The 13,648-nt window shown below is 37.6% G+C and overlaps 1 protein-coding gene across 4 annotated transcripts in view; it reads right to left on the bottom strand.

Moving 5' to 3' along the window:
- The window catches only part of DCAF12 (DDB1 and CUL4 associated factor 12-like protein), a 58,737-nt gene that overhangs the window by 32,486 nt on the left and 12,603 nt on the right, over window positions 1–13,648 (bottom strand). For all 4 annotated transcript variants that reach the window (XM_076181266.1, XM_076181264.1, XM_076181265.1 and 1 more), the window contains one exon: window positions 5,776–6,465. In XM_076181266.1, the coding sequence (XP_076037381.1) occupies window positions 5,776–6,465 (690 nt within the window). The remainder of the gene's footprint in view (window positions 1–5,775; window positions 6,466–13,648) is intronic.

The following is a 13,648-nucleotide window of genomic DNA, read 5'->3' as shown; positions in this document are numbered from 1 at the left end:
GGCCAAGGCAATGTAGAATTAATTATGATCAAAATTGTAAACAAAAAAATGAAAAGCAGAAAATTTGTAGCAGTGTATGTACCACCAAAAACACAGGCTTGGTCGGACACCGAACATTCTAAACTATTGGAAGACACAATGAATGTGCTACACAAGTTACTGAAAGAGGGTGGAAACTTAGTAATCATGGGCAATTTTAATGCAAAGGATATAATCTGGGAAGAAATGATAGTAAAAGGGGAGAAGAACATTGGAGCAACATCCTACTAGATATGACCATCGAATACACCCTAACACAATGGGTTAAAGAAAATACTAGATATAGAAACAATGAAGAATCATCAAAACTAGACTTAATATTAACTTCTAAACCAGATATTGTGAACAAAAAAATGGAGTATAAAACACCAACTGGAATGAGTGACCATATATTAATAGAGTTTGAATTAAAAGAACAGAACAATGTAGGTAGGAATGATAAACATAGAGAACGAAGATTAATGTACAACAAAATGGATTTTGAAAAACTAAGAAAAAATTTCCAAAACACAAACTGGGACAAATTCTCTAAAGAGGAAACAAAGATATAAGACATATGGAACATGTTCAAAGAAAAACACAAGGAAGGAATTGACAAACATGTACCAAAATAAGAAACAAAGAGATTTATATGAAGTGTTGGTATAACAAAAGGTGTAATGAGGCTAAAGACAGAAGAGACAAAGCCTGGAAAAAATGGAAAAAATACAAAAAAACATCCAAATGGCAAACATATATAAAACTTAGGAATATGTGAATATATGCAGGAAAGAAAAAAGAAATTATGAAAAAGATATTATAGACATATGTAGGGATCAACCTAAACTCTTTTACAGATATATAAATGAAAAACTAAAGGATAAACATGAGATAGTGAAACTGCATGAAGGAGATAAAGAATATATAGATGACACAGAAATGGCAGAAGTTATGATAAGACATTTCAGGTCTGTTTTTACAATTGAGAGCTCACAATTTTGGGAAGATGGAAAACAAGAAAGATCACCCAAAATGAAAGAAATAAAGGTAACACAAAAAGAAAGAGATCAAATAAAAAACCTAGATGTCAGGAAATTGCATGGACCAGATGGAATTGCAAATTGGATATTGAAAGAATGAATAGACGATCTGACAGTCAAATTATACAAGATAACAGACTTCTCACTCAAAGAAGGAAAGGTACCACAAGATTGGAAAGATGCAAACATAGTAACAATATATAAAGGAGGAAATAGGGAAGATCCTACAAACTTCAGACCAGTATCCCTTACAAGCACAGTAGCAAAAATATGTGAAAAAATCATCAGAAACAAATGGACCAAACATTTGGAAGAAAATAAAATAGTAAACCCTAAACAATTTGGCTTTAGAAGTGGAAGATTGTGCACCACAAACCTAATTTGCTTTTATTCGAGATTAATTGAGATAATACAAAAAAGAGATGGCTGGGCAGATTGCTCCTTCTTGGATTTGCAGAAGGCATTCAACAAAGTACCACATAAAGAATCAATAAGAAAAATTTAAATAATAGGAGGAATACAAGGTAAGCTGCTGGAATGGATGAAGGATTTCTTAATTGGAAGAAAAATGAGAGTGGTACTTAGAGACAAAAATTCAAACAGGGAAGATGTGAAAAGTGGCATCCCGCAAGGCTCTGTATTGGCTCCTGTTTGCCATATATATAAATGATATGGATGAGGGAGTAAATTGTTACATGAACTTCTTTGCTAACAATGCCAAACTACTCAAGAGAGTAAAAACAGAAGATTGCAGATCCCTACAAGAGGACCTAGACAAAATATGGGAATGGAGTCAGAAATGTGAGATGAACTTCAACATTAAGAAATGTAGTATAATGGAATTTGAAAAAAGCAAAAATAGAGTATTGGGTCAATATAAAATTGGAAACAAAGGCATCAAAAAAGTCAATTCAGAAAGGGACCAGGGAGTAATCATCACAAGTGACTTGACACCTGATAAACATGTCAATAAATTATTTGGAGAGACTTTTAACTTATTAAGATCAATGAAAGTGGCCTTCGATTACATAGACGAGATGGCTGAAAAAAATAGTGGTTACAATGATAAGACCTAAACTAGAATATGCCGCAACACTGTGGGCACCCAGCACAAAGAACATAAGAAAATTAGAAAGAATCCAAAGAACAGAGACAAAAATGGCACCTACACTGTCAAATCTGACATACGAACAAAGATTGGAGAAATTACATCTGTCAACACTGGAACAGAGAAGAGAAAGAGGTGATTTGTTGACCATTTACAGAATTATGAAAGGGATGGAAATTCTCGATAGAGATGATTTATTAAAGTGGGACAGAAGAGAAACAAGAGGACACAAAAAGAAACTAAAGAAGGACAGTTATAGAAGAGACCTGAAAAAAATAGCTTCCCACATAGAGTGGTTGATGTCTGGAACAAACTAAATGGAGAAACAGTGAGTGCCAAAACTATACACAATTTTAAGAATAAACTGGATGCGGAGAGATATGAAAATGGGTCACTACAAGCATAGCTCTCGTCCGGTAAAATACAACTAGGTAAATACTAAAGAAAGAAATCTGGTAATTATGGGTGATTTTAACTTGAAAGAAATATTATGGGAAGAAATGACTGTGAAAGGTGGAGATCACTGGGGAAACATATTATTGGAAATGCCCAGTGGGTCAAGGAAAATACCAAATATGAAAATAATGATGAACCGTCAAGATTGGAGTTGATATTCACATCAGAACCCAAATTTGTGGATAAACTTGAATACAAGATGCCAATTGGAAAAAGTTATCTCATAACACTAGAACTAGAATTAAATGAAGAAACAAATACAGAAATAAATGAAAAACACAGAAAAGGACAGCTAATGTACAACAAAACAGATTTTAGGAAACTTAGAAAATTCTTTCAAGAAGCAAATTGGGAAAAAATTGATCATGAAGAAACAAAGGTGGAAGAGAAATGGACAATTTGGAAAGAAATCTATAATGAAGGGGTGGACAAGTATGTACCTAGACAAAAACAGGAAAAGGTATACATAAATTCCTGGTACAAGAAAAAGGATTTAGGACAGGTAGAGGTTGCGTAGATCAGATTTTTGTGGTAAGACAGATATGTGAGAAAGCTATAGGAAAAGGTAAGGATGTTTTTTGGGCTTTTATGGATTTAGAAAAGCCTTATGACAGGGTAGACAGGAAGGCACTATGGGAGGTTTTGCAGATATACTGGATGGGAGGAAAGCTTCATGGAGCTGTCAAGAGTTTTTATGAGAGTAGTACAGTGTGTGTCAGGATTAGAAATGGAGAGAGTGAGTGGTTCGAGGTAAAGGTGGGACTTCGTCAGGGATGCGTTATGTTGCCCTGGCTGTTCAACTTATACATGGATGGGGTAGTGCGAGAGGTAAATGCAAAGGTGGTGGGTCAGGGATTGGAGATGTTTAAAGAAAATGGAGAAAAGTGGGAGGTGAGCCAGCTGTTGTTTGCAGATGACACTGTGCTTGTGGCAGGATCAGAGGAGGGATTGAGGAAGTTGGTGACAGAGTTTAGGAGAGTGTGTGAAAGAAGAAAGTTGAAGATAAATGTGGGTAAAAGTAAGGTGATGAGATGTACAAGGGGTGAAAGTGGCAGCAGACTGGAAGTGAGCAGTAAGGGAGAGTGACTGGATGAAATGGATAGTTTTAGATACTTGGGAGCGAATGTGGCAGGAATGGGTGGAGTGGAGGTGGAGGTAGAATATAGATTGGGAGAAGCGAGTAAATCCTTTGGTAGATTAAAAAGTGCAATGAGGAATAGACATTTGGGAATGGAGGTTAAGAGGAGATTGTATGAAGAAGTGATTGTGCCAACAGCACCATATGGGGTAGAAACATGGAACATAAGAGAGGAAGAGAGAAGGAGTTTAAATGTGTTTGAGATGAGGTGTCTGAGAAATATGATGGAGGTTCCTAGGCTGGATAGAGTGAGAAATGAGGAGGTGAGGAGGAGAATGGGGGTGGTAAGGGAGTTGGGAGATAGGGTGGATGAAAGATATCAGGATGGTTTGGACACATGGAAAGAATGAGTGAAGAAAGACTAGTAAAAGAGGTATGGAAGGCAGATGTGGAGGGAGTGAACATGAGGGGGCAACCTAGGATGAGATGGATGGTGGATGGGGTGAAGGGGCTTTGGGGAAGAGGGGAATATCTCTTGAGGAAGGATGGGAGAGGACAGAAGACAGGGGTGAATGGAGAATGGTTGTATATGGATGATGTGGTGATGCATGAGTTGGAATGGGTGGGAGAATGGGGGGTGAAGTAGTGTGTGAGCAAAATTTGATGCAGCATGAAGGGATTTCTCCCCGTCTTCTCCTTTTATACATGAGGGGACGGAGAGGGGGGGGGGTCGCCGATTTAATGAAGTGGCCTTGCTGTGGATGTGCTGTCTTGCGACACTGCCTCTGACCCAGGGCAGTGGACAAGATGCAGGGATGACCCATCATCCAGGAGGTGCCAAGATAAGAGGGAGGGTAGAGGGTGGAGGGGAGAGGAATGTATTTAGGGATGCAATGGGAGGGAATGGTTTTTATGCCTTTTTCTTTTTGGCTACCTTCCTTGTAGAAAAAGCCTTTGGTATATGTATGTATGTATGTACAATAAAAAGTGCAGTGAGGTAAAAGACTGAAGAGATAAAGCCTGGAAAAGATGGAAAAAAGAAAAAAATCTGAGAAATGGAAAATATACACCAAACTAAGAAATGAATATGTAAAAATACGCAGGGAAGAAAAAAGAAATTATGAAAAGGAAATAATAGACAAATGTAAAGATCAACCTAAATTATTTTATAGATATGTAAATGGCAAACTAAAAAACAAACAGGAAATACTTAAAATTATGTCAAGGTAATAGAGAATACACAGGGGATATAGGAATGGCAGATATTATGAACAAACAGTTCAAATCTGTATTTACTAAAGAAGAAAATATACAAAACTGTGATCAAAGAAATGAAGAAGATTTCCTCCAATGAAGGAATTAAATTACTCAGAATGAAATAAGGAATCAAATATTAAAGCTTGACGTTAACAAATCACATGGCCCGGATGAAGTTGCAAATTGGATACTAAAGGAATGTATAATTGAACTAACAGGAAAAATATGTAAAATAGTTGAATGCTCACTCAAAGAAGGAAAATTACCAGGAGACTGGAAAAATGCCAATGTAGTGCCAATATATAAGGGAGGAAATAAGGAAGACCCAACAAATTATGGACAGGTGTCCCAAACGAGTACAATAGTTAAAATTTGTGATAGTCATCAAAGGTAGATGGACAAAATATCTGGAGAACATTAACCAATATGCTGGCATCTTTGCATACCCACTCGCACTTGATGATGCCAGCATCTGTGTCATTGTATGGAAGGGGTTAAGAATGATTTTTTGAAGCATGGAAAGTTAATGTAGTATGCCCTTACTATGAACTTGTCTCCCACTATGTAGCTTAAACCAGCACTCCTGACCTCTTACTCCAAGTAGCAATCCTCTAAGCCACTTGACCAGTGAGTATCCTTGACAAATACATACATACATATACCTAGGGTTTTTTCCCCCTTACAAGGGAGGTAGCCAAAGACAACAGGCATAATTCTACTCCCACCCATTTCATACCCATTCACCACCCCTCCCTCTTTCTCTCTCATCTTGGCTCATCTCTGCCTTAATAAATAAATACAAAAAATTAACAACTTACCTTTCTTACATGCTGTAGAGTTCTTGGGTCAAGCAAACTGGTGTGAGATTTGGATCCTATGGCATACAAAGAACAATCTTCTCTCTTAGTTAAACATACATTTTCCAAAGCATGGGGTAACTTTCGAGACATTTTCTGAGTAAATCTATTAGCATCCCAGACGTGAATAAACGCATTCAAAGATACCGCCACAATTTCAGTCAGTTTTGGGTTGAATAAAACTGTCCGAACTTTTTCAGCAGCTTTGCACCTTCGCACCATTACTGGATGCATATAACTATAATTGGGCAGACCCTCACTGTCCCCATTGCTTATGTCTTCGTCCTCAATCCTCCACAAGGCCAATTTACAGTCCCTAGATCCAGACACAAGAAATTGATCATCCAACCAACTCATGTCAAATATCCAATCTGAATGTGCCTTTTCACCAACACACACAGGATCCAAAGTTGGTAGTCTGTACACTGCAATATCATGAGAATTATGAGCTCCTGTAGCCAAGAGTGTACCAGATGGATTTAGTTCAATGGCATGAATTCCACACTGTTGGTCTGGAGGCCGAGGTTGTTCTGAACTTCGAAGGGATGGTATATGATCCATTTGCCGATTGTTAATGTCATAAACCATCAACTTATTGCACTTAGTTCCAAACACTATCTGATGATCATTAAGCCACTGGGAACAAAAAACCTGGGAAGAAGAAATAAAAATGTCAATATCAAAACACCCTAATACACTCTCAAGCTACACACTTCTTTCAAAATTATTATTATTATATTTTTTTTTTTTTTAACAATGTGTATGTACTATATAAGATTTGTTTCACAATCACATTCCCCCTTAATTTGGTATTTTGACACAGCCCAAAAGGATTTCTCCCTGTCTCCTCAATTTTTTGCATCAGATGGGAAGGAGGGTTGTCATGTGAGGCAACTCTACTGTGGATGTGCTCTGTCTTGCTGCACTGTTTCTGACCCAGGCAGTGGGCAGGAGACAGGGATGACCCTTCATCCATGAGGAGCTAAGATGTAAATAAATGTGGTGGATAGGAGTGGGTGCATCCCTTTAGATTCGGCTACCCCCTTATATGAGGGTAGCAGCCATTCTATACACACACACACACACACATATATATATATAATATATATATATATATATATATATATATATATATATGCAGGAAAAAACACTGGGAGCGTGTGTTCTTGAAAATGCAAGGTTGACCATGAAGAAAAACTATTAAAGCAGAACGCTTTCGTGTATTCACATCTTCAGTGCAAATAATACATAGTGAAAGATACAAAGGTGCAGAATATATAGGTGGGAAACAAAGGGAACGTGGAGACATCCTGGTGAGAGAGGAGAGTAGTACCCATGGACTAACTGTCCGTCCGCGTATACAGTGGGTGCGGAAATGTCCTACATGTTTACAATTTATACATTTTATAAATTTTTCTTTAAATAAAGTTGTTTAGTTTATTATTATTATAATTTTTCCGTACGAATAATAAGTAGTGAAAGGTGCAGAGGTACAGACAATATAGTGTGGTCCAACTGTCCGTCTATGCTTACAATGGGTATAAAATGTCTTATGTGGTTATAACATACATCTTAGAAATTTCTTAACAAATGAAGTTATCCTACATGGTGACAATTTGTTCACTTATAATTTCCTTTTACAAATTTGTTTAGTTTATATTATAATTTTCAGTGCAAATAATATAAGTGAAAAGGTACAGAGTGGGAAATAGTGTGGACCAACTGTCCTGCATTACAACTTATACATTTTAGAAATTTCTTTACAAATAAAATTGTCTAGTTTATATAATCCTAGATTAAGGTTTATATTATCATCTTGTGTGGTCTTGATTAAACTGCTTTCGATTACATTTCTTTCGACTATATTGTTACAATAAGTTATTATTTTAGCTTCTTCCCAATTAATAGGGTGGTTAAAAGTACTGAGGTGTTGGAAAATACCACTGGACATATTTCCATCTTTAACACATTTCTTATGTTGTTTGATTCTAACTTCGAGGTCTTTTGCTGTTTGACCGATGTAGAACTGGTTACATGATTTACAGGGGATTTTGTATATACAACCTTTGGGACAGTTTTTTGAATTGTTGATGAGGTATCTTTTAACAGTGTTACTATTCTTAAAGGCTACATTAATATTGAATTTCTTAAGTAACTTGGGGACATTGACTATGTTTTCATTAAAGGGTAATACTATATTGTCTGTACCTCTGCACCTTTCACTACTTATTATTCGTACGGAAAAATTATAATAATAATAAACTAAACAACTTTATTTAAAGAAAAATTTATAAAATGTATAAATTGTAAACATGTAGGACATTTCCGCACCCACTGTATACGCAGATGGACAGTTAGTCCATGGGTACTACCTCTCCTCTCTCACCAGGATGTCTCCACGTTCCCTTTGTTTCCCACCTATATATTCTGCACCTTTGTATCTTTCACTATGTATTATTTGCACTGAAGATGTGAATACACGAAAGCGCTCTGCTTTAATAGTTTTTCTTCGTGGTCAACCTTGCACACACACACATATAAATATATACAGGTAAACGTCGACTTATGATGGCATTAGGTATTTGCAAAAAAGAAATAAAAATTATAAAACATTTTAATCAAAACTGAAAAACATTTAAAAAAAAAATTACATTCGCCAGCTGGGGCCTGGCTTTGGATCCTCCGGGTCATCGCTGGTGGTAGGGTCCTCGGGGGTAGGGGAAGATGGTTGTTGTGGGTCCTCGGGGATAAGGGAAGGTGGTGGCTGTGGGTCCTCGGGTGCGTCGCTGGGGGTCAAGGTTGACGGAGGTTTTTTCATAAACATGCTGATTTTTGTCTGAATTGTTCGTTTTTTCTATCTTCATAAATTTCCCGGTATGGACGAATTGCATCTAGAATCATTCTTTCAATTCTTGAAAATCTTTCAATATTTGGGTCCATCCCTTCAAAATGAGCAAGAACTTTGTTCAATTCTGATAAACCTGTTGCTAAGCCTCTTGTGGTGAACATTCTTTGTGGTTCCACCTCCTCCTCATTTTCTGCTTCTGCTGCTGCTGCTTCTCGCCTTCTTTCTTCTGCGACTTTTTCTTCTTCCAATTCCATCAGTTCTTCGTTTGTTAGTTCTTCAGACTCTTTATCTAACAATTCCTCAATTTCTTCCACATCACATTCTAACTTAAGATCTTTAGCTAGTTTAACAATTTTGTCACGAATAATTTCTAATTCATTCTCATTATCAAAACCAGCAAAAGTATTCACATAGCGTTTAGCGCAATTCTTCCAAACGCCATTCATACACTTCTTTGACACAGTATCCCATGCCGCAGCGATGTTCTTGATGCATTTAAGAAGATCATATTGCTTCCAAAAATCTCTTAAAGATAAATCGGGATCGGAATCTGTAGCAGATATAGCTTGAGTAAAGGTGCATTAAAGGTAATTTGCCTTGAATGCTGAAATAACACCTTGGTCCATAGGCTGGATAAGAGAAGTTGTATTTGGTGGCAAAAATACCACTTTCACATCTGGATGGAGATCTGCGAGATGAGGTGGATGTCCAGGTGCATTATCTAAAACCAATAAAATCTTGAATGGAATATTGTTTTGCAAACAATATTCACGCACTTGAGGAATAAAACAATTTAAGAACCAGTCTTCAAAAAGTGCTTGAGTCATCCAGCCCTTTTTGTTAGAACGGTAGTAGACTGGTAGCGTATGCCTATTCACATTTTTGAAAGCGCGTGGGTTTTCAGCGTGATAAATTAAAAAGGGCTTGAGCTTAAAACCAGCGATGTTTCCACCAAACATCAAAGTCAGCCTATCTTTGAAAGCCTTAAATCCAGGCATGGATTTTTCTTCCTTATGAATGTAAGACCGTTCAGGCATACGTTTCCAAAACAAGCCAGTTTCATCTACATTAAAAATTTGTTCAGGTAGATAGCCTTCTTCTATGATTAAGTCATCCAACATTTGAATGAAACTTTTTGCCCCTTCCTCTTCAGCACTCGCTGCTTCGCCAGTGTAGCTGAAACCTTTTCTTAAACCTTTTAAACCAACCTGTACTTGCTGTAAATTCCTGAGTATAATCTTCTCCAGCTTTCTCCTTCAACATATTAAAAAGACTTAGAGCCTTCGTTTGCAACGTGTGTTGGCTTAATGGAACACGTTTTTGGAGTTGGCTTTCAATCCACACATTTAAAAGTTTTTCCATTTCGTGGATGGGTCCAGTTCGCTGTTTAGTTATCACTGTTGATCTCACTGGTGCTGAACCTTTCACTGCTTCACAAATTCTTTCTTTATCTTTTAAGATAGTGGACACAGTAGACTGCGACAATTGAAGATCACTCACTATTACACTCACTTTCTTTCCCCCTTCATGGTGTTTAATAACTTTCATCTTCATATCGAGATCAATGGCTTTTCTTATCTTCTTATTAGCAGGTTTGTTAATTGGGGATGGTTTTCTTTTCGGCGCCATCTCTGATCGGGGTTTAAAGAAAATTATAAAATATTTTTTAGTATTATATATGTTGGTGACTGAGACGACTCAAACACACTGATGCTGCTTCTCGGGGATGCTCGCGCGGCCAGCCGCTAGAAAAATTATCGTACGTGCGCTTGACATACTATCTTAGTTAAATATATCATATCGTCGTCATCGTAAAGTCGAAAAATCGTAAGTCGCGGCCATCGTAAGTCGACGTTTACCTGTATGTATGTATGTATGTATATATATATATATATATATATATATATATATATATATATATATATATATATATATATATATATATATATATATATATATATATAATGTTTTAGTGCCTTGTCCTTTTTGGCTACCCCCCTGGTAAGGGGAAAAAAAGCCTTGGTATATGTATATGTGTATATGTGTATATGTGTATATATATATATATATATATATATATATATATATAAATATAAAAGGGTTTACCCACCTACCCATGCCACGTGAAAGCTACATTACATTAAGCTTTGGATCCAGATGGAATGTTTGTTGTGAAGGGAACAGATTGCAAAAGACAGGACCAGAAGGCAATTGTGAATGGATGAAAGGATGACATGGCCCAAAGGGATATTCACATCTGCCCCATCAATTATTTTGAAAGGGTAAGGAGGGAGGAATGCCATACAATGAAGCTGTGAAGGTAATCCAGCTCTGGCTGTTGGACATTCCTGTGAAAGTGGAGTCCCACTTGACTCAAGTGTGGTGGGTTGGGGACAGGGACCCTTCATCCACAATGTGGTGTGATGGGAGGACCATTATACAGGACTTCATGTGTATGAAGTTTGCCATCCCCTAGACCAGTCCTGTGCAACCTGTGGCCCTCAAAGGCTTTCATTGCAGCCCTTTCTCCTAAAAATAATAAATAAGCTATAGTGCAACCACAGAGAGAGAGAGAGAGAGAGAGAGAGAGAGAGAGAGAGAGAGAGAGAGAGAGAGAGAGAGAGAGAGAGAGAGAGAGAGAGAGATATGAGAGAGAGAGAGATATGAGAGAGAGAGAGATATGAGAGAGAGAGAGATATGAGAGAGAGAGAGATATGAGAGAGAGAGAGATATGAGAGAGAGAGATATGAGAGAGAGAGAGATGAGAGAGAGAGAGAGATGAGAGAGAGAGATGAGAGAGAGAGATGAGAGAGAGATGAGAGAGAGAGAGAGAGATGAGAGAGAGATGAGAGAGAGATGAGAGAGAGAGAGATGAGAGAGAGATGAGAGAGAGATGAGAGAGAGAGATGAGAGATGAAAGAGAGAGAGAGATGAGAGAGAGAGATGAAAGAGAGAGAGAGAGATGAAAGAGAGAGAGATGAAAGAGAGATGAAAGAGAGATGAAAGAGAGAGAGAGAGAGATGAAAGAGAGAGAGAGAGAGATGAAAGAGAGAGAGAGAGAGAGAGAGAGAGAGAGAGAGAGAGAGAGAGAGAGAGAGAGAGAGAGAGAGAGAGAGAGAGAGAGAGAGAGAGAGAGAGAGCGTGTGTGTGTGTGTTACCAACTAGAGCCCACGAAAGTTTGATTAATTCATATTCTTGAGTACCAATTTCACATTTTTTCTATTTCATTCACTAAGGTACAGATTTTAATTATATTAGAACAGAAAATAAAATATTACTTGAAATTTTTAATTATTAGATTGAGTGATCCTTGGCTGTCTTTCATTTGCTAATTAATGGTCAGGAAAATGTCTGTGTTTGATAATTCTTATGTTAATGATCCCAGTTAACCAATATTAAGTAATTATATATGTTTGTACATTATAATAATAAGGTACAGCAGCCTTTCATTTGCTTATTTATAGTTAGGAAAATACATTTGTTTCGGACAATTCTTATTTTTGTGATCCCAATTTAAATAAAATCAGTAACAAACTAATCATCTATCTTTATCAGTATAATCTCACATAATACATCTTCGATCATAGTAAATAACATCAAATAGTAAGGTTATGTGGCCCTCCATACTAGTCGTGACTAGTGGCCCTTTGGGAAAAAAGGTTGCACACCCCTGCCCTAGACCATCTGGCCGAGCAGTCCCGTGTATGAAGTGGGTATGTGCTTTGACTCCAAATACTATTTCATCAGCCCTATCTACCAGATCCCTTTCTATCTCTGCTCTCCTCCTCACCTCCTCATTTCTCACTCTATCCAACCTATCATACTTTTCAGACACTTCATCTCAAACACATTTAAACTTCTCCTTTCTGCCCCTCTCAAATTGCAAATCTCCATCCCATACAGTATCACAGACACAATCACTCATTCATATAATCTTCTCTTTCCATCCGTTTCCAAATACCTATTTCTCATGATGATTTTCAATCCCCAAAGGCATTTACATGCGTCCCTCACTCTGCAGTACACCTCTACTCCTACCCCTCCATTTCCTACCACGTGACTGCCATATACTTAATACTATCTACTTCTTCCACCCTCTCTCCTTGAAGACTTACTTCCAATTTGCTGCCACCCTTTCCCTTTGTACATCTCATCACCTTTTACCCACTTTTACTTTCAATTTCCTCCCATCTCATACCTTCCCAAACTCCATCACTGCCTTAGACCCTCCTTGGACTCTACCACAAGCACATTGTCATCCACAAATAACAACTGGCTCATCTCCCACTTCCCTCCACTCTCTCTAACTGTTTCCAATCCTCTGCCCATGACCCTTGCATTCACCTCCCATGCCATCTCATCCACGTGTGCATTGTATGCCATGGAGGCATGACACAGCACTGATGCAATCTCACCTTCACCTTGAACAAATCGCTCTTTCTTCTTGGATCAAAAGAAACGGAGCATGACAGAACACTTCCACAGCAGTTGAAGCTGGTTTACCTCTACCACTATATAGCAACTGTGCCTTGTTTTCTACTCAAGAAATTTATGGAACAGAAAAAAATTCCTTCAGGTTGCATCATTTCCTCATCTGTTTACAATTACTCTCTATTCCCTCTTATATTTTGCACTCTTTCTTGCTTGGCAAAACATTCCTTTTGCATCTAAAGCCCCCTTCATCATGTTTATCTACCTTCTCTTGGTCTTCCCTTCAAATTCACACAATTCACTTCTGCTTTTCATATTCTTCTTGACAGTTTTTTCTTCACCCATTTTTTTCCCATATGCCTAACCATCTTGGCATTCTCTGATCAACCATAAATTTGCATAGTTTTACAATCAACATGACTACTGATTTACCTGCCTAACTTTTTAAATGTACTGACAAGTTACAACTACATCTATCTATATATCAAGGGCTTTTTCCTCCTTAACAGGAAAGTAGCCAAGTCAAAAGGCAGATACCCACTCCCACCACCCTTT

Source organism: Oratosquilla oratoria, unplaced genomic scaffold (assembly GCF_046742065.1).
Source record: "Oratosquilla oratoria isolate Oo_2021 unplaced genomic scaffold, ASM4674206v1 SCAFFOLD213, whole genome shotgun sequence".
NCBI lineage: Eukaryota > Metazoa > Arthropoda > Malacostraca > Stomatopoda > Squillidae > Oratosquilla > Oratosquilla oratoria.
The sequence above is the reverse complement of the archived record's forward strand: the minus strand, read 5'-3'. Positions and strand labels throughout refer to the sequence as shown.